The 22,079-nt window shown below is 51.2% G+C and overlaps 1 protein-coding gene across 1 annotated transcript in view; it reads right to left on the bottom strand.

Annotated features, from left to right (window-relative positions):
• Window positions 1-22,079, bottom strand: part of LOC144271891 (uncharacterized) — a 132,176-nt gene that overhangs the window by 43,603 nt on the left and 66,494 nt on the right. Inside the window, exon 3 of the mRNA XM_077829493.1 lies at window positions 10,653-10,685. Coding sequence (XP_077685619.1) covers window positions 10,653-10,685 — 33 coding nt within the window. The remainder of the gene's footprint in view (window positions 1-10,652; window positions 10,686-22,079) is intronic.

The raw sequence follows: 22,079 nt of genomic DNA, 5'->3' as shown, positions 1-22,079 counted from the left end.
GTGTCTGCTGCTGGTGCATATGTATTCTCTCTGCGCTAGATGCACAGAGATGGTGGACCTTTCAAAGTTTTGGCCCAAGCGAGGGGGCATGGGGGCGTCATTTGAGCTCCCCGCCTCAGGTGCCAAAGTGTTGTGGGCTGGCCCTGCATGTCAGCTATCGCAATTCCCATAACTTCCAGCTTTTTAAGAAGCACATTTGTCATACCAGCTGCTGTAGTATCATCAATGTCAATAAATTCTAGAAAATGCTCTCTGACAGTCACCATTGCAGGGACATTTTCATTTTCTGTTGTTACAAAACGCCCCATTAAAGTAATTTGTTCCGTATGGCTGATGGCAGGTGTGCAGTCCAGAATAACAGAGTAATATCTTGTTGACTTCAGATCTGCCACAATCTTCTGTTTGACTTTTCTTGCCAGTAACTGATCTCATTTTGAATTGTTTTTCCAAAGTAATGGTGTGTGTACATTTCTTGGGTAGTGACTCTTCTTAGATGCTCCTGGAGTACAGCATCAAACTCAGCCATCAGCTCCACAATTTTAAGGAAGTTTCCATTGTTTGGCACATACAGCGGATCTGAAGTGCCACGCAGTGCTAGGTTTTGGGGAGCAAGCATTCTCGCAATGGCAATGAGCCTTTTCAGAACATTTTGTCAGCAAAGAGACTCGGATGCAATCTTCTCTTGATGCTGATCATCTGTGGTGGCCTTTAACCTTAATCTCATCTCACGCTCTTTCCACCTATGGAATGCTCTCTGGTGATTTGCTGCCTTCTCATGGCATGCCAGATTTCTAGCCAGATTTTTCCAGTCCTTTGTTCCTGTAGAACCCAATGTGGCTAGAACATTAGACTGGAAGAGTTTGCAACAAAAACAGTATGCAGCATTCTGGGTTTTTGAGTACATAAGCCATGGCCTCTTCACTTTGTCACCATTGGGGATTTCAGGCCAGTAATGAGTTGGATGGAAACTTCTATTTTCATTGTCTTTGGGGAACATGAAGTTTCTCACTTGCTGTGGCCCACGCAGTACAAGGAAGTCCCTCAGGCTACTGCTCAAGTGGGTCCACAGTCCTGGATCCTCTGGACTCAAGGAACTAAACTCAGCAGCAGCTGTTTCTTGTGCCTCCACCACACTCTTCTCTGATCTACACTTTTCTTCAGGAATGTGCAGGGCTACATCCACTTGAGATGGAGATATGGATGCTGCAGTAGCTGATAGGTCACCTGCACTCTGACTAAGTGGAAGATCAGGCATCTCCTCACCACTCACATCGTCACTGGGGCCGGAGTGTCTATGTATCTCAGGAGAGCTTCTTCCTGCTTAGATAGAAAAGCTTCCTTTGCTTTCTTTCTTTTTTCTGAATGCTGCCCCAGAGGGGCGTTTTCTTCTTTCATTCATGATTGCTGTTCTGTGCCAGCTATAGTGGCTCCCAGCACTCAATTGAAGGGGACAAATAAGCAGGCTGGTAGCAGGGCCTGAGTGAGGGAAGATGTCAGCGTCTTAAGGGCTAACTGGCTCCTACTACTTCAGCTGACGGCCTGTTCTCCTCAAGTGGGTTCAGGGAAGCAGCAGGAAACAGGAAGCTCCCTGAGAAGCTGGGGTTAATCAGCCCAGGTTCCTGGGGTTGCTCGAGGGGTACATAAAAGGCTCCTCCTCCTCTCTCTCCCTGCAGCTCCTGCTGCTTTCTGTTATTCCCTCTCTGCTTGTCTCCTGCCTGCCTGTCATGTCTCTTGTGCTCTCCTTCCTCCAGCACAGCACTCCACCCTCTCTGTGCATCTCGAGCGGAGAGAATACAGATGCACCAGCAGCAGACACCATTTTCTACACTCTGGGTCCTAGCGGCGCCCTCCCCCCCAGTCTGGCACCTGAGGTGGCCGCCTCAGTTCGCCTCGCGGTAAGGCCAGCCCTGTGCTTCCTGCTAATGATCATCCCCTCTCTGCTTGTGACGTAAACTGCTTCCCTCCTATAGTGTCTCCTTAGCTCCCTTCAGCCTGGGGAGAAAACTTTGGACATTTCAGGCCTATCTGGCTGGGCCAGGGAGAAAAATGTGTTTCTGGCTTTGGGAAAAGTCTCACGTTTTAAACACAAAGGGTTCATCTACATGGCCCATGGCAGTGAGTCTCAGAGTTGGGTTGGCATACTCAGGCTCCCGGATATTACAGTATGATGCTAAAACCACCTTGGTAGATGATGCAACTTGGGCTGGGGCTCAGGCTTTGAAACCTGAGGAGGGGGGTTCACCAGAGAATGTCATGAGACATTAAATGAAAGAAAACCTGAGCCCGAATGTGTGCATGGCTATTTTTAGTGCCATAGCAAGAGCCTGTCAGCCTGGGCTCTGAGACTCGCTGCCATGAGCTGTGCAATCAGGCACAAAGGGTCTCTTGAGTCTTGGTATGAAAGTTCCCAGCATGTCTGACCCAGGGCTGGTTAGTGAGAGCGAGTGGGGTGGCTGGCGCAGTCGTTAGATGGAGACACCTGAGCCCTTGGGGCTCTGAGATGGTCTCTGTGACCATTATCTGCTCTGGGAGATGCCCTGGTGCAGCTACAGAGGGTCTGTGCTGCTCGCAGAGTCTATGGGACAAATCGCTCTGGGCAGAGAGTTCAGGCTGGAGCCTAGTCTCCATTTGCAGCCTGATTTGTGCGGGTGAGATCAGGAGTGTTTCATAGCTGATGTCCTGAGCCTGGCCTGCCCGTCACTGTGCGTTGCTGGGGATGTTGACAGTCACTCAACTGCAAGTCACTGGGATTTGGGCTCCTAAGTTGCTCAGACAGGTTTGAAATGGAGCTGGGAGGAATGTTTTGGACAAATAGTTTATTTATTTAACTTATTAATATTTAAATTAATTATTTAATTTATTAATTAAATTATATTTCAGTTTGACTGAAACTATTCGTGAATCCATGTCGAGTTTGCTGGCTAGTTTCACAGAACAGAAAAAGGTGCTTCCCTTCTCGCCTTTAGCCCAATGGCTGGGCCCTCAGCTGGTGGCCCCAGCTTCAATCCCCCTATGTGATGTGGGGCAGGAATTGGAATGTGGGTCTCCCCCCACCCCCCTCAGGTGAGGCCTGGATCCATTAGGCTCTGGGTGTCTGACGTGGGGCTCCCTCAGTCTCTCCTGCTGAAGACGCCCCCTGTGTCTAAACACGGCCATGGGCCCTGGGCCAGACCGTGGGAGTGAGAAGGACTCTGCAGCCCAGTGGGTCAGGCCCCACCTGGGAGCCCAGAGATGACAGCTCCCCAGCTCCAGTGACCCTGTAATTACTGACCCATAACCCCAGTGAGGGGAGGGGTTACGCCTTCTGGCACCGCAGTGTCTCAGGCTGTGTCTGCGGGTGTTTCCTTGCATCGATGTAGCTGCCCCGGTGGAAATCCCTAGTGCAGACTTGCTGTGCGGGTGTGAACTGGGACTGGCCCCTGGGGCAGCTTCTCCCAGATGGAGGGGGCAGGAAGTGGGGAAATGCCCCCTCCAAAGCAACAGAGATTCCATCGGGTCCGCCCCTCCCCTCATACCCCTCCGCCTCCCGGGTGCCTGCGACTCAACAGTGCCACCTGGCCCTTGCCTCTATCCTCCCCCGCTGGGCCCCTGCCCCTCCGCTCTGGCCCCATGGGCCCAGGCCTCTCACCTGCCTCTGCCTTCCTGGCACCTCCCACTCCCGTCCCCTCTGCCTGTGCTCCTAGATTCCACTCCCCATCTCATCCCTTCTGCCCCCTGATAACTGCTTCTCCCCTCTCCCTGCCCTCCAGCCACCAAACAACTGTCCCTCCCCCAGTGTCTGCCCCTTCCTCCCCTCCCCTCTGCCCCATTGGTACCTTCCCCTCCCCTCACAGTGCCACTCCCTCTGCCCTCCTGGCATCCACTCCTCTCTTCACCCCCCGTTCTCCTAGTGCCTGTCCACCCCGCCCCCCCGCACTTCTTCTGCGCCCAGTGCCCACCCTTCTTCCCTCCTGGGGCCAGCTACTCCCTGCCCCCTCTGTTTCCCACCCTTCTTTCCCTGCCACTGCCCTCACTTCCATCACCCCAGGACCTGCCCTGCCTCTTCTTCCACCTCCTCAGCATCAACCCGTCACCATATTGACACCCAGCATTCCCCTCAACATCTCTCTTCATGGGTAGACTGGGCCCTGACTGCCTTGAAAGGGCAACAACCCACAACACTCTGATTAATGGGGATGCAAGTTAATTTCCCTTAGATCCCAGTGACAGCCCCTGCCCCCGGTTCTAACTCGGTGACTCTCTCCCCAGTGGATGTGACTCTGGATCCAGACACAGCTCATCCCAACCTTGTCCTGTCTGAGGACACGTGTGAGACATGGAGACCCAAGCCAGGATCTGCCTGACAAGCCTGAGGCCTGGTCTACACTACGAGTTTATGTCGGATTTAGCAGCGTTAAATCCGAATTAACTCTACACCCGTCCACACAACGAAGCCATTTTTTCAACATAAAGGGATCTTAAAACCGATTTCTGTACTCCTCCCCAATGAGGGGATTAACGCTGAAATCGACATCACCATTTCGAATTAGGGTTAGTGTGGATGCAATTCAAAGGTATTGGCCTCCAGGAGCTGTCCTACAGTGCACCATTGCGACTGCTCTGGACAGCACTCTGAACTCGGATGCACTGGCCAGGTGTACAGGAAAAACCCCGGGAACTTCTGAATCTCATTTCCTGTTTAGCCAGGCGAGCTCATCAGCACAGGTAACCATGCAGTCCCAGAATTGAAAAGGACCTCCAGCATGGACCGAACATGAGGTACTGGATCTGATCGCTGTATGGGGAGAGGAATCCATGCTATCAGAACTACGTTCTAAAAGATGAAATGCCAAAAAATTTCAAAAAATCTCAGAGGCCATGAGGGACAGAGGCTACATCAGGGATGCAACACAGTGCCGCGTGAAACTTAAGGAGCTCAGACAAGTATACCAGAAAACCAAAGCATCAAACGGATGCTCTGGGACAGAGCCCTAGACTTGCCGCTTCTACGCTGAGCTGCATGCAATTCTGAGGCGGGGGAGGAGCGCCACCACTACCCTACCCCTGTCTGCGGACTCCAGTGATGGGGTACTCTCTGCCATGCCTGGTGATTTTGCAGATGGGGAAGATGAGGAGGAGGAGGAGGACGAGCTTGGGGAGAGCACACAGCACACCGTTCTCCCCGACAGCCAGGATCTTTTTATCACCCTGACTGAAATACCCTTCCAACCCAAAGAAGCCGGAGAACGGACCTCTGGTGAGTGTACTTTTTAAAATATAATACATGTTATAAAAGCAAGCAGTTTTTATTGATTAAGTAGCCCTGAGGACTTGGGATACATTTGTGGCCAGTACTGCTACTGGAAAAGTCTGTTAACGTGTCTGGGGATGGAGCGGAAATCCTCCAGGGACATCTCCATGAAGGTCTCCTGGAGGTACTCTAAAAGCCTTTGCAGAAGGTTTCTGGGGAGAGCAGCCTTATTCCGTCCTCCATGGTAGGACACTTTACCATGCCATGCTAGTAGCAAGTAATCTGGTATGACTGCATGACAAAGCCTGGCAGCATATGGTCCTGGTGTTTGCTGGCATTCAAGCAACATCCGTTCTTTATCTCTCTGTTATCCTCAGGAGAGTGATATCGTTCATGGTAACCTGGTTGAAATAGGGGAATTTAATTAAGGGAACATTCAGAGGTGCCCATTCCTACTGGGCTGTTTGCCTGTGGCTGAAAAGAAATCCTCCCTGCAGTTAGTCACATGGTGAGGGGGGATAGGGGGACACTGGCGCTGAGCTGTTCGCTTTTGGCTCGCAGGGATGTTCCCTGATACCAGCCAGGCGGTGGGGGGAGGGGTAAAGCAATCATCCCAGAGAATTGGATGTGGGGAGGGGGTTAGTTTGGTTTCTGCTGCTGCATGTTAACAGGAAAACCGCAGCACTAAATGGCCAGCTCGACGGGCTTTGCTTGGTATGGGAAAGGAGGGCGCTGCTGTTATGAAGGTTGCAGAAGCCGAAAGACTATGGCTTACCATGGTTGCCTGCAAGCGGAATTCTGTTGCCCGGCCCTGCGTGTGTGATCTCTAACACCAAAGCCACAGGCACTCAATATAAGATGCAAAATGCGACCTTGTACCAAAATCACAGGTGCTATGTAATGTGACTAGTGTTGTTCACCGTGAAAGAGTATAGCCATTGTTCTGTAAAATGTATCTTTCTAAATACTCACTCCCTTTTTTTCCTCCAGTAGCTGCAAATGTTTCAAGACTCCCTCCTCTGTCCCAGAGGCTATCTCAGATAAGGCGGTGAAAAAAACACATGCGCGATGACATGTTCTCTGAGCTCATGCAGTCACCTGGCACTGACAGAGCTGTGTGGAGGGACACAATAGTAGAGTATAGGACAGTGTCTGATGAACATGAGGAGAGGTGGTGGCAGGATGATCAGAGGAGGCATGAGGCAATGTTGGGGCTACTGCGGGATCAAATGGACATGCTCCAGCGTCTGATGGAGGTTCATGAACAGCAGCAGGATCACAGACTGCCACTGCAGTGCCTGCTTAACTGCCCTCCCTCCTCCCCAAGTTCCATAGCCTCCTCACCCAGACGCCCAAGAACGCGGGGGGGTGGGGGGGATAGGGAGGCTCCGGGCACTCAACCACTCCACTCCAGTGGACAGCCCAAGCAACAGAAGGCTGGCATTCAAGAAGTTTTAAAAAGGCCTTTGCCTTCCCTCCTCCCTTCCTCCCACACTCCACCCAGGTTACCTTGTGAGTTATCTCCCTATTTTTATAATCAATTAATAAAGAATACATGTTTTTTAAATGATAGTGACTTTATTTCCTTTGCAAGCAAGCTATGATTGAAGTGGGGAGGGCGGGTGGCTTACAGGGAATTTAGAGGCAACCAAGGGGGCAGGTTTTCATCAAGGAGAAACAAACAGAAGTGTCACACAGTGTCACACAGTACCCTGGCCAGTCATGAAACTGGTTTTCAAAGCTTCTCTGATGAGCAGCGCTTCCTGCTGTGGTCTTCTAACTGCCCTGGTGTCTGGCTGCGCGTATTCAGCGGCCAGGTGGTTTGCATCAACGTCCCACCCCACCATAAACGTCTCCCCCTTACTCTCACAGAGATTGTGGAGCACACAGCAAGCAGCAATAACAATGGGAATATTGGTTTCACTGAGGTCTAACCGAGTCAGTAAACTGCACCAGCGACCCTTTAAATGTCCAAATGCACACTCTATCACCATTCTGCACTTGCTCAGCCTATAGTTGAACAGCTCCTTACTACTATCCAGGGTGCCTGTGTACAGCTTCATGAGCCAGGGCATTAAGGGGTAGGCTGGGTCCCCAAGGATAACTATAGGCATTTCAACATCCCCAACACTTATTTTCTGGTCTGGGAAGTAAATCCCTTCCTGCAGCCATTTAAACAGACCAGAGTTCCTGAAGACGCAAGCATCATGAACCTTTCCCGGCCATCCCACGTTGTTGGTGGTGAAACGTCCCTTGTGATCCACCAGTGCTTGCAGCACCATTGAAAAGTACCCCTTGTGGTTTATGTACTAGCTGCCCTGGTGGTCTGGTCCCAAGATAGGGATATGTGTTCCGTCTATAGCCCCACCACAGTTAGGGAATCCCATTGCAGCAAAGCCATCTCGTATGACCTGCACATTTCCCAGAGTCACTACCTTTGATAGCAGCAGCTCAGTGATTGCATTGGCTACTTGCATCACAGCAACCCCCACAGTAGATTTGCCTATTCCAAATTGATTACAGACTGACTGGTAGCTGTTTGGCATTGCAAGCTTCCACAGGGCTATTGCCACTCACTTGTGAACTGTGAGGGCTGCTCTCATCTTGGTATTCTTGTGCTTCAGGGCAGGGGAAAGCAAGTCACAAAGTTCCATGAAAATGCCCTTACGCATGCAAAAATTTCGGAGCCACTGGGAATCATCCCAGACCTGCAACACTATACGGTCCCACCACTCTGTGCTTGTTTCCCGGGCCCAGAATTGTCATTCCATGGTATGAGCCTGCCCCATTAACACCATGATCTCCAAATTGCGGGGGAACGCGGTTTTAGAGAAAAGTGTGTTCATGTCCTCATCACCGCACTTCCGTCGCCTCCTTGCCTGGTTTTTCAGGTGCTGGTTCTGCATAAACTGCACGATAATGTGTGAAGTGTTTACAATGGTCATAACTGCTGCGGTGAGCTGAACATGCTTGCTGTGCTATGGTGTCTGCTCCTGCTCAGGCAATCCAGGGAAAAGGGCGCGAAACGATTGTTTGCCGTTGCTCTGATGGAGGGAGGGGCGACCGACAATATGGCTTACAGGGTTGGCTTACAGGGAATTAAAATCAACAAAGAGGGTGGCTTTGCAAGAAACAGAATGGCCCCCTCAAGGATAGAACTCAAAACCTCAAGGATAGAACTCAAAACTGGGTTTAGCAGGCCATTGATTTCACAGAGGAAGGGAGGGAGGAGAAAATGAATACAAGACAAATCTGGTCTATTTTTTGTTTTGATCCACTTAATTGATCTTTATATATCGTGCTAGCAGCAGACTGTGCAGTACGACCGTTACCTGCCATCATCATCATCTCCTGGGTGCTCAGCAGAAGATGGGGCAGTATGACTGCTGGCCATCGTCGTCTCCTGGCTGCTCATTAAAAGACGGTGCAGTAGGACTGCTGGCAGGACTGAATCACCATGAGACGAAACTTAAAAGGGTAATGATCTGGCTGAGTCACTCCCATGTTTGCTCAGGTGCCCCTGACCTCATCGAGGTCAGTTAAAAGAGCACCCTCGACAATGGCTACCAGTCATACTGCACTGTCTGCTGCCAAAAGGCAATAAGCTGCTGCTGTGTAGCAATGCAGTACCACGTCTGCCAGCACCCAGGAGACATACGGTGATGGTGAGCTGAGCGGGCTCCATGCTTGCCGTGGTGTGGCGTCTGCACGAGTAACCCAGGAAAAAAAGCGTGAAACGATTGTCTGTCATTGCTTTCATGGAGGGAGGGAGGGAGGGAGGGAAGGGGGGGCCTGACAATATGTACCCAGAACCACTCGTGACAATGTTTTAGCCCCATCAGGCACTGGGATTTCTACCCAGAATTCCAATGGGCGGCAGAGACTGCGGGATAGCCACCCACAGTGCAATGCTCCAGAAGTCGACGGTTGCCTCGGTACTGTGGACACACTCCGCCGACTACATGCACTTAGAGCATTTGTGTGGGGACACACACAATCGACTGTATAAAAATACTTTCTACAAAACTGACTTCTATAAATTCGACCTAATTTTGTAGTGTAGACAAGGCCTGAGAGATCTGATACTTATTTTGCTGTCCTGGGCGCTGAGGGGCTCCCGGGCAGGAGGCATTACTGGTAGGACCGGCTCTAGGCACCAGCAAAGCAGGCACGTGCTTGGGGTGGCACAATTCCAGGGGCGGCGTCCAGCCACCCTTTTTTCTTTTTTTTGCTGGGGCAGTTGCGCTCTCGGAGCTTGGGGCGGCAAATTTTTTGCTTGGAGCAGCAAAAAACCTAGAGCCGGCCCTTGTTACTAGGAGGTGCAGGTGGGAGACAAGACTGCCTGGGACCTGGGGGTTTGTAGGGAATCTGTGAGCAGGAAGAGGCATGTCACACTCTCACCTGGGAATGGATACTGGGTCGTGTAGTCATAGGATGGGGATACAAGGCCCACACCTTCCCCTCAACCCCCTCCCCGTGAGCGTGAGGCTCAGCTGGGTGGGGATTTTCCTGGACTTTGAGCGGGGCGAGGTCTCATTTTACAGTGTGACTGACAGGTCCCATCTCTTCACTTTCACTGGCTCCTTCTCCGGGACACTCTGCCCTTATTTCCATCCTGGTGTCACTGCTGGGGATACAAACGCGGCTCCCCTGATAATCTGCCTGGTCCCAGCTCAGGCCGGAGGGAATCTCTGTCCTTGACAGTGACACTGTCCACTCTCAGCACTGACCAGCCCCCAGGCCTGTTCCCCAGATCTCAGTTCCCAGCACCAGGCCTGTGAGCTAGGGTGAGATGAGAGGGGCAGAGAAAGGGATGGGGGATGTAAACTGCAGGGGCGCTTGGGGGTGCAGGCTGGTGGGCTTTGAGAAGTGAGGAACACGGCTCTCACACTCCAAACATTCCCAATACAATGGTATATAAAACAAGTATGAATGACAGTCAGTGAAACGCTCCAACCAGGCCGGGTCTGTATGCAGAGAGCTATGAGCTGGGAGTGGGTGGAGGGGTGTCTCATGTCTGTGGGAAGGGCATTGACCTGATTCAGCCACAGCCCAGTGCTGCTGAAATGGGAGATAATGTCTATACAGGGGGGTACTGAGGGGTGGGGAGGTTGGTTGGGTTAGGGGATGAAGTTGCTGTCCCTGATTGAACAGTGTTTCTCTGGGGAGGATTTGGCAACTCAGTGGCTCCAGCCTCTTCTCGGTGGAGGGGCTGAGGTAGGCTAGACAGAAAACTGGGAGGGGGACAGATCTTGTGGGAAGGCATATTTATTTTTTTAACAATATGCACTTAAATGTGCGCTTTATCTCTGTTATCCCCAAAAGAAGAATAAAAATATATACCGACTGATCGGTTTTAAACTTTTTCTATGGCAGCTCACTGGTGCAACATTTATTCACAGAACATCAACAGGAAAAAAACCTAGGCAAATAAATGAATAAATACATAAACTACCTTACGTGGTTCAACACTGATGGCCCCACCTCTCCATAGGGATCCACTCCGCCAGCCGCTCTGCTCCACTCGCTGCCCCACAAACTGCTCTGCCAGCCGCTCTGCTCACTGTACTGCAAACAGCTCTACCATATAGCTTCAGGCTCCCCAACTCCTTAACATAACACTCAGTGATTTCAGCTTGTATTAGGGGAGCTACCAGTGCTAGTGCACTATTAGCCCAAAGTGAATTCAGCTCAGCAGCCTGTAACTAGACTCTTAATAGAGTCAAAATTAGCTCTGATATTCCACAGTAGGGAGAGGAGGAAGTGCAATTAGCATGTAAGACCCTCACCAGAGGGCCCATACCACCAAATATTAATACCTGTTCCCAGCCTCACTCCATTCACAGAGTTTTGGAACCCATGACCCTTGCCCAGCAAGTGCTACTTAGTTGATGGTGAGTCCCTCCATCATAACAAAAGGCCAAGTGCAGTTCCAAGCACAGTTCCCATAATCAGGGTAATAACAATTTATTCTTCCTGCCCCAGTAACAGAGACAATGGGGATCCCACAGCAGCCAAAGTGACCATTTGGGCAGCTATGGCCTCATTCTAGGCGGGGTGGGTGTGCCTATGCAAATGAGATCAGCCCCTGAAGTTCTTTTCCACAACTTGCTACACCTCACCACCAGGTGTCAGGTGGGGCTTCTGGACCCTTCGCGCACTGAACTCAGGCCATGTCTACACCAGCACTAATGGCAGAAAAACTTTTGTCGCTTAATGGTGTGAAAAAAACAACGCTCTGAGCCACATAAGTTTCACCGGCATATGCGCCCATGTGCCCAGTGCTGACCCAATGCAGTGTCACCCTCTGCCTGTGTCAATAGCAGGGCTCGGGGGGAGTAACACTTTCCAGTGATTTATTAAATATTGATGAAAAATCCCTTGGATTTTGCCCTTTTCTCTTTAAAAACCAAATACTGATGAAAATCCCACAGATTTCTCCCATTTTCCATTTAATTACCAAATTACATACAAAATCCCCTTCAACGCTGTACTTTCTCTCTTGTTACTCGTGATTAATATAAAATCTCCTCAGATTGTGTCACTTTCTGTCTAATTCTCAAATACTGATGGAAAATCCTTTCCGGCTTTGGCCTCCCCAGTCCCTGTCTGCCGCCACGTCTTGTTCTGGAGGGAAACTGTTGTTCCGAGTCACTACCCCAGTTAGGGGTGGGGGAGCTAAACGCCCAAAGGACAAATTTTCCCCTCATGTCTGAGAATCCAGTTGTTTTCCCCTTCACATCAATTAAACCCCCACCCTTTCCTCTTTAATAATTGAACATTGATATCAAATCTCCTCAGGCTTTCTCTTTCCCATATCACTTTCAGGTTTTGAAATAAAATCCTCTCCGATTTCAATTTTTTCCTCACTTCTTTATTTGCAGCAACTTGTTTTTTGAGGGAAGCTGTTACTCTGAGTCATTTTCTTTGTGGGGGGAGGTGCAGTGGGAGGAGGTCAAACCCCCCAAGTGATCAACTTTCCCCCTCACATCTCAGAGTTGAATTGTTCCTTCCTTTACACACAGTAAAATCGACATGTTGCTGAAGCATGTGACTCGCCCTGTAGTTAATGAACTTCAGAGCCAGGAGCCTGCCCCTGTTTGGTGAACGGTGTCGCCCAGCTGCTAACAGCAGAGCTGGCCAGACCCTGACAGGCTGTTTTACTGCCCCAGATGGGGCAGAAAAGTGGGAAGTTAGAGGGCTGCTCTCTGCTTAACTGACCCTGTTCCCATGGGCAGGACCCAGAGTGGCCACAAGCTCCTGTCCCAGCTGTTCATGCTTCCCTCCCCTCTGTCACCACAGGACAAATGACCCTGGGGTGGGGGGGAGGTCGCTTCCCACAGCTCTCAGAAACAACGAGGGCCTGGGTGGGAATGTGGTGGCCATTCTGTGCCAGTGACAGGGCACGGCTGGGTCACTGGGGAGGAAGGAAAGAGCCACGTCCCCCACTGAGACTGCCCGGCCCCAGTTTGCCCAGTCCCAGCTCCTGGCTCCCCTCCCCCAGCCCAACCCAGCTCCCTGTCTTCAGCTGCCCCCAGCCCTTTCCCCACTGCTGTGCCTTCCTGCTGCCAAGGGACCGCCTGGCTCCATCCGCTCTCCCTGCCCCTGTTAACATGGTGTCACCCAGGGCTCCCTGCTGCCCATGTCAATGGCAGGGCTGGGGGAAACCAGCCCCTTCTAGTTAGGTATTCAATATTGATTTTAAAAACTCCCCACAGTTGTTTCTGGGCTATGGTGACCTCTCTGCCACTGACCTCCCCACTGGGGCTATGGGAGATGGCAGGGGAGGGTCCGACAACTAAATCTGTCCCCTTTTCATCCCAGTTCTACTCTTTGGTGGGCAACTGGGCCAGAAATTACAGCCAGAAGAACAGGAAGCACAAAATAATGTGGCTGTCAATGACATCTTTATTGGATCTATGAAATGACAGGGGTTAACGCCATCAGGGGCAACACACGGGGGGGACCCACAGTTCCCTTTGCCCCAGTGGTGGCCCCTACTGGCCCCTCCCATTTTCTGGCGCTGCCCCTCCTCCCCCATGTCGCCCTGGAGCGGAGGGGGCTTTCCGGCCCCATTACACTTACTGGGGGCCTGGGCTTGCCGTTCCTTTGGAAGTTGTATAATGCAGTTAATGGCCCCGAGGGGACCTGAGAATCCTCCAAGTCCCTTCCCACTCCTTCACAGTCACAGTCATCCCCATCAGGTAGGTGAAGTGCAAAACCCACATTTCCTCACTTTTCACAACCTTAAACACTGTGGGGATGTAACAGAGCACAAGGTGAGACTGAAATGGGGGGGCCTCCTTGGAGCAAGAGGGAGGGAGGAGGGATCACTTGGGTGGGGGGCCTGTCTCCCAGCAATAAACAGGTCTCCCTGAGCCCCCACCTACAGAAGCACCTCCCTCCACATCTCCTGAGAGAGAAATCAAACCTATGTGAGAGGGGTGTAAAGTTCTGTTCTGGACACCCAGAACTGTAAACCAAAGTGTTACCCTTCTGTTTTAGAAAGAATGAGCTTTACTGGAAATTAGACTGTGTCAGCTCCCTGCCACATCTTTCTGTTCAATTCACCAGCAAACTCCTTGAGACTCTGCCAGTCTTTACCATAGCTTGCAGGTAACAGTCAGTGAACTCCAGCTCCTGAGTTCCCCAGAGACATTTCCCTGCAGCATCCAGTCCCTCTCACTGTACACTTGCAAAAGTTATTAAGTTCATTGCCTCCAAAGAGCTAGAGCTCATACCAGCCTGTTACAATCTTTGGCTAAGCAGTTTTTTCACTGACATCAAGTTACCAGCATCACTGGCCATCCAGGCCAAGGCATCCAGTTTTCACAGACTCAGAGGGTGCTGTTTCCTTTGCTCCTTAAGTGATGGGTATGTCCTGGAAGTCTATTGAATTTTCTGAAGAGCCAGGAAGACTTCCTGGGGGTGCAGACTCTGTCCTGCGGCATGCTCACTAAGCTCTTTCCTCGGAAGCTTGTTGGTTTGCTTTGTTTACCTTATATGTAAATGTATTTTCGTTGTTCTCTACCTCTATTCAAACCGGTCAGACATTCCTTTGGCTAGGGCTGGCTGGCTTTATGCACTGCCTCCCAAACACATTAAGAACATATTTCCAGCACTCATGTATAACTCTTTGTACACAACCCACACAGACATCATCCAATGATTTTGGGGACCAGTGTGTCACCAGTTTATATATGACACCTTACATGACACCTTTCAGATATATATGAAGACAACTGTGTGGTGGGGGTAGTGAATGAGTCAGCCCTGATCTGAGTTACAGTATGGTGGCTTTGTCAACTAGTATCAGAGAGCTCCAAGGGCACTTTTGAAACATTTTGGCCCTGGTGTTTCTGTATACCACCATCCCATTATAACTCCCTTCTTTCTATTCTTTCTCTCTCTGCTGGATAGCTCCTTGCCTCACTGGCAGCTGTCTTTTCACCATGACTCCCAGGAATTGTTTTCCCTCCAATGCTTCCCCCCGCCCATGGGCCTGTCCTCTCCACCATCAAACCAAACATCTTGGAATCTGGTCACTGCACCGTCCTGGCTAACACTGGGTGGGTTTTGCAATGGAACATGGTTCTGATCTATGTTCATCTTCCCCTGAGTCATACAGGGCCCTGCAGGTGCCTCCCGGGGCAGCGCAGCTCAGGCACAGATGAGACCGAGGTTAGTCCTGTCTACACTGCAGCACCCGGCCGCGCTCTGAGGTTGTTGGCAGCCACCGTGTGCTCAGTGGCTCCTGCAGGAACAAGAGACAGAGTGCTAGGAGGGCCCATCCCTCGCTTCTTTGGCTCCAGCATTTTGTGCTCCTGGCTCCCTCCCTTCTGCCAACTCTTACCTTCCCCAGGATCCTCCTGCTCCCCTAAGCTCCTCCTCCTCACACTGGGGTCTCCTTCCCCTGTCATTTCTGCCACAGACTCTTCCTCCTTGTGGTCTCTCTCCCCTCCGCCTCTCATTACATCCCTGTGATGGGGCGCACTGGGCGGGAAGGGGTTAACCCTACATTGTGGGCTGAGGGAGCCACTCCACATGCTCCAGGTGCCGCAGTATAAAAGAGAGCAGCCCAGCTCAGTTAGGGAAGGATCTGTGTTAGGAGCTCCAGCTGAAGGCTGCCTTTGCCTGAGGAGACTTGGAAGACAGCCTGGGGCCCCAGCTGCCCAGGGAGCAACCTGCACTGCGGAACCTGTAGACCCCCAATGCCTCCTGGACAGACACTCGAGGCTGCAGTAGGAAGTGGCCCAGAGGCGGTGGAGTGGTATCTCCTACTGAGGTAAGCTCAGGGTGTTTTGGTGGGTCTCCCCTCTGAGCGAGTGATGACCTGCTCTGCCACTAATAGGGCCCTGGGTTGGGTCCCCTCTACCTGGGCCAGTGGCCCCTTGGGTGCCACTGGCCATTGGGCCCTGCTACGCTGCAAAAAGGGTGCAGAACTCCAGAGTCTGGCTGCTGGGCTGTACTGCCCTCCACAAACGGGCAGATTTCCCTGGCTCTGGCCATTAGGCCTTACTGCCCTGAGGGAAGGAGTGAGATTTGGGACTCAGATAATTGAGCTGCTCTGCTCTACCTGGTAGAGTGGATCAGCATACACTGGACCACTAGGCTTGATGGCCTTGCTGGTAAAGGCATGTACGCCCACCCCTATTCCCCAAGAGAGATGGGTGCACTTGCCCTGCACTAGGTGGGGCCCCCCTCTACTGTGTCACAATCCCCCAAATCCCTCCCCAGAGTCTCTCTTGTGATCTGGGCTCTTCCCTTCCTAATGAGCCTAGGTCCTTCCAGCTGCACTGAGTGGAGATCCAGGGGGCAGGGACACGGGCAGAGGCTGCTTTTGGCAACTTCCAGAATTGGCTAGTGGTGGGGACTCCAGGGGAAGAGGAGCAGCGGGGCAGGCCCTTGGGGGGGGGGCAGGTGATACCCTTTGTACCAACCCTGTGGGAACAGGGCTGGTCAGCACTGGGAGGGGACAGTTTCTGCTGCAGGGTCACTGTCAGGGACAGAGATTCCCTCTAGCCTGAGCTGCGACAGGGCAGATTGTCAGGGGAGCTGCATTTTTACCCTCCTCTTTGTAACCAGGATAGAAATAAGGATGGAGCGTCTCTGAGAAGGTGTCGGTGAAAGTGAACAGATGGGACCTGTCAGTAACATTGTAAAATGAGACCTCACCTGCCTCATAGTCCAGGAAAATCCCCACCTGGCTGGGTGTGATGCCTGTGGGGAGGGGGATCTTGGGGGAGGAGGTGTAGGCCTCGTATTTCCCATCCCTCAGCCACACAGCCCAGTATCCATTCCCAGGAGTGAGTCTGACCTTCCCTGTCCTGATCACAGATTCCTTACAAACCCCCACAGTCCAATTTATTTTGTCTCCCACCTCCACCTCCCAGTAAAACCTCCCACCTGTTAATCCATTTGTGCCCAGGACAGTGGGATAAGTATTGAATCTCTCAGGATTGTCACGTCGATCCTGTCATCTATCATCGTATGTCAGTTTTCTGATCCTCAGACAGGATAAGGTTGGGATGAACCGTGTTTGGATCCAGAGTCTCATCCACTGGGGAGAGAATTAGAGTCAGTGCTGGGGGCAGGGGCTGGTCACTGGGATCAAAGGGCAATTCACCCACATGCCCATTAATCACTGTGATTTGGGGTTCTTCACCCTTAAGGGGAGTCAGGAGCTCAGTTAATGCTTGGGGGGGGGGGGGGAAGGAGGGAAAGCTCTAGGGAGTAGGAGGAGAGGCAAGGCAGGCACCAAGGAATCAGAGCGGGAAGAAAGGGTGGGTGCCTGTGGATGGAGCAGGGCACCAGGCGGGAAGAGTTTTCCACAAATTCCTCTTAAAGGAACAACCCAACCCACAGGGCCCTGAGCTGGAGGGAATTAGCCTGGTAGGGGTAGTTTGCTGGGGGTGCCAGTGTAGGCAGGGCCGGTGCAAGGATGTTTTGGAGCCCTAGGCGAAACTTCTACCTTGCACCCCCCTCTGCCCTGAAGCACCCCCCTTGCGGCAGCTCCCCACCGCCCCCTCGGGGAGCCGTCCGGCAGCTCCCCTCCTCCCCTTGGCCTGGGGAGCCGCACGGCTGGGTGCAGCGTGCCCTGAGTGACTAACACTAGTGCAATAAAAACAGCAGTGTAGCGGGGGGTTGCGTGGGCGGTGGCTCAAGCTATCTTCTCAAGTACATACCTAAGGGGATCCAGGTGGGGTTGTTCTCAGGCAGGTAACCTGAGCTGCTGCCCGGGTTACCCCAGCTACACTGCTAGTTTTAGTGTACTAGTTCGAGCAGACCTAGCATGTGTCTGTCTACACCCACGGAAAGCTCGCTCCCACCTGCAGTGCAGATGCACCCTGAGAGAGGTTTAAATGTTTCAGATCCCAGGGGGCAAAGAGCCGGGGTGACCCTGTTCTGAATTCATCTGACCTTTGGCTCCAGCCTTGGTGCAATGAGGGTGGGTCACTGACATGTAAAATCACCAGGGCCAGGGACTCATCTGCTCATTGAGAGATCCCCAGAGAGCCTTCACCTGGGACAGGTGTGGTCAGGCGATGGAGCCACTTTTCCCCACAGCAATTAGTGGCCATTCATACCATGCTGGCTTGTTTTCCTTAATACGTCCCATTCTACAGTAGTGCCTAAATGCCCCAAGTGAGATACCCCATTGGGCCGGGCCCTGGACACACCAATAGTCAGGGACCATCCCTGCCCTGGAAAGTTCCTTACAATCTAATAGACCAGACAGCTCCACAACATCTGACCCTGCTCAGAGCCAGGCAGGCAAGACCTGTGGGGGAAATCCCTTCCCTTCTGGACCATGGTTGGCTTGTTACCTCCTCCCCACTGCCCTGTGTCGCTGTCACCACGTCCCACTCACTCGCTGTCTCGTTTGTTGTTTCTCCTGTTCCCCAGACCCAGCTACGATGATGGGGAAGGTTCCCTTGTTCTCTCCCGGCTCCACAGTGAGCTCCGCTCTGCCCGGCTACGTCGCTCTCTGCCTCGCTCTACAGGTTCACAGTCTGGTGTCAGGTAGGAGCTCCGGCCTTCTCGCTGGGTTTGCTGCTGTTCTATTGCTGGTCACTAACACCCATCTTACCTCACTGCCTTTTCTTATACAGCACATCTGCGCAACCTGCCAACAACCAGCAACGTGGAGCAACCACAGGGAACATCTGGGTCACCAGTAACCGTGTTTGCTACCTATATACAGTCTTGTTGTCAGGCCTAGCTATACGCATGCTGCTGCTCTGACTAGAAGCTTCTAAGACATAGAAAATGGTGACCATCATTGTAGGGCTCTCATACTATTTAAAGGGACACTACCCAATTCCTATAGATTATACGGCTGGACTGTGTAAGTCACAGAACAGACTCTTAAGCCACAAACAAATTATGAATCCCCATCTCTCTGGTTATGAAATGAAAACCCACAAGTTATTCACATTGCACTAGGCACATCTAACTAGGGCCGAGAGCGAGACCTCATCTCACAATGGGGATGTGAGGATATTTACTGGCTTCTTCATTCTGTGCCCTTGGTGAAGACCTTATGTCCCACTCCACCCCGGGGCTGCTTCCACAACTACTCAGGCATTTTGGTTCCTCCTGCTGTGGTTTTCATCCTGCTAATTTAACCAGCTCTCGCTGCGTCTCTGCCCATAGACACGCCTCCCCCCACCCCTTTTCTGTGCAGTTCCACAATGGCTGGTTCTCTGCCCCCAGCACTTTTCTATCTGCCGCCTTCTCCCTCTCCATTATCTGACCTGTAACTTTACCTGCATAGTGATGACGATCAATTTTCATATCTTTACACCTTGCAGGCCCTTACACCATCCCTACACCAGTTGGAGAAGCCCTCACACTGGAGCAGCATGAAAAGTCCTTGGTGTATCAGAGAACCAGACCCCCCAGTATCCATTATACCCAAGGAGCCCTATTCAGAGATAATAGGGACAGTGTATAACATTCACATGTGAACTCTGGGTGACCGACATTGGAACCACATGCAATATTTTGGGGACTATCAAATTAACATGATGCATGTACTGTATATCTTTGTACCCCTTGATAAATAGTATCTATATGTAGTTTTGTGGTCTTAGGACTATAATCTCCTCCATTGGGGAGGGTGTGACGCTCTGTAACTCGGGGGAACACCAAGCACCCCATGTTCATCCTTGTAAAATGATTGTGTGGCATCCAATGCAAAGTTTGTCATGTTGGGTGTCTTCGGAAGGCTCAAGATTCACTGAGCATCCTTGTTACAGTAATGTTATAGTAATTGTTGTTACAAGTAACGTTCTAGTAATGTTATAGGTTATAATTTCATGTATGTAGTTATGAGGCTGAAAACATATTCTCCTGGCTTAAAATGAGCCCAGGCAAAAACTATCCAAGAGCAGAGGGGCAGTTCACACTTCATCAGGGCAGGTATGAAACAAACCCAGCCCAGCCTCACAGGAACAAAGGACACTGGCCTAGGCAGCAATAAAAGAATCTGTTGGACTCTCGAGTGAGTCACCCCTCCTTCCTTTGGTCAGTTTCGGACTGTGATGAGGTAATGCTCACCTGACTCTGAAGGGGTGCAGGGGACAAAGCCAAGAGGAAAAAAGAACAGGATAAACGGGAGAGATGTTTGCCATGCTCTCTCTCTTCCACCTACACCTACAGACACCACCACCAAGCGACTGAAGCGCTGATCAAAGGGGAGAGCCTGGCTGAAGAGCAACCAGCCAGCCTGTGGTGAGAAGCATCTAAGGGCATGGCTACACTTGCAAGTTAGAGCGCATTAAAGCAGCCCAGTGCACTCTAACTCACGACACATCCACACTGGCAAGGCACTTAGAGTGCCTGGACTCTGCAGCTGGAGCGCTCCTGGTAATCCACCTCCACAGGAAGATTAATGCTTGCTGTGCCTCGGCTGAAATGCCCGGGCATCAGTGTGAACGAGGTGTTGCATTATTGCACTCTGATCAGCCTCCGGAAATGTCCCATAATCCCCTTCAGTAAAGTGGCCACTCTTCTCATTGTTTGGAATCGCTGCAGGAATGCGGATATGCCCTTTCAAAGCTCCATTTCTGACAGCCGGCTGCTTATAAAGCAACCATTACTGTGCAATGCTGTGTGTGTGTGTGAGAGAGAGGTGGGGGGGAGGGGGGGTCTGAACTTACAAGACAGCATGCCGATATGCTCTCAGCCCCCCAAAAACCCACTCTCTCTCTCCCCCCACATACACACAACACACTCCCTGCCACACTCCCCCACCATTTGAAAAGCACGTTGCAGTCACTTGCATGCTGGGATAGCTGCCCAGAATGCACCGCTCCCCATGCCGCTGCAAGTGCCACAAATGTGGCCACGCCCGTGCGCTTGCAGCTGTCAGTGTGGACAGACTGCAGCGCTTTCCCTGCCATGCTCTGTAAAGGCTGGTTTAACTCAAAGCACTCTACATCTGCAAGTGTAGTCATGCCCTACATTTGTAAGGGCATTGAAAGTGTTAAGATCAGCTTAGAATGCATTTTGCTTTCATTTCATTTGACCAAATCTGACTTGTTATGCTTTGCCTTATAATCACTTAAAATTTATCTCCATAATTAATAAATCTGTTTGTTTATTCTACCTGAATCAGTGTGTTTGGTTTGGAGTGTGTCAGAGACTCCCCTTGGGATAACAAGCCTGGTACATATCAATTTCTTTGTTAAATTGATGAACTCATATCAGCTTGCAGTGTCCAGTGGGTATAACTGGACGCTGGAAGATGGAGGTTCCTAGGGTTGTGTCTGGGACTGGAGATATTGGCTAGTGTCATTCAGTTGCACAATCCAAGGAGCAGATTACATGCCAGAGGCTATTGCACTGGGAGGGTGGTGAAGCACTGGAATGGGTTACCTAGGGAGGTGGCGGAATCTCCATCCTTAGAGGTTTTTAAGGCCTGGCTTGACAAACATAGTGTTTCCTAATATCCAACCTAGACCTCCCACACAGCAACTTGAAACCATTGCTTCTTGTTCTGTCATATGCCACCACTGAGAACAGCCAAGCTCCATCCTCCAAGTGCTTCAAAATGGATTCTTTGAGGACCTGCTCCATGATTTTGCCAGGGACTGAGGTGAGGCTGACCAGTCTGTAGTTCCCTGGGTTCTTTTTCTTCCCTTTTTTAAAATATGGGCACTATATTTGCCTTTTTCCAATCATCTGGGACCTCCCCCCGATTGCCATGAGATTTCAAAAATAATGGCCAATGGCTCTGCAATTACATCAGCCAACTCCCTCAGCACTTTCAGATGCATTAGATCTGGACCCATGTACTTGTGCATGTCCAGCTTTTTTAAATAGTCCTTAACCAGTTCTTTCACTACAGAGGGCTGCTCACTACCTCTCCATACTGTTCTGCCCAGTGCAGCAGTCTGGGAGCTGACTTGTCTGTGAAGACCAAGGCAAAAAAAAGCATTGAGTACTTCAGCTTTTTCCACATCATTCCTGGGCCTAGGTCCAGAGTTTTCCACATAGAGACTGGGTCTGATTCCTGACACTCAGCCTTCCTGAGGTTGTCAGTTATTAGCCCTGTTCCTTTGCTAAGTAAGGGGCCTGCACTTTCCTTCCTCTTTCTCTTGCTCCTAACCTATTTACAGAACCTCGTCTTATTGCCTTTTCTGTCCCTAGCTAGGTGCAGCTAATTTTCTGACTTCGCCTTTCTCATTTTGTCCCTATGTGCTTGTGCTAGTCACCTGGACTCATTCCGAGCAACTTGTCCATGTTTCCACATTTTATAGGATTCCCTTTTGGTTTGCAGGTCATTACAAAGCTCCTGATGGAGCCATATGGGCCTCTTACTATTCTTCCTATCTGTCCTTCA

Source organism: Eretmochelys imbricata, chromosome 11, assembly GCF_965152235.1.
Source record: "Eretmochelys imbricata isolate rEreImb1 chromosome 11, rEreImb1.hap1, whole genome shotgun sequence".
Lineage (NCBI taxonomy): Eukaryota > Metazoa > Chordata > Testudines > Cheloniidae > Eretmochelys > Eretmochelys imbricata.
This window is presented reverse-complemented; position numbering and strand designations above follow the sequence as displayed.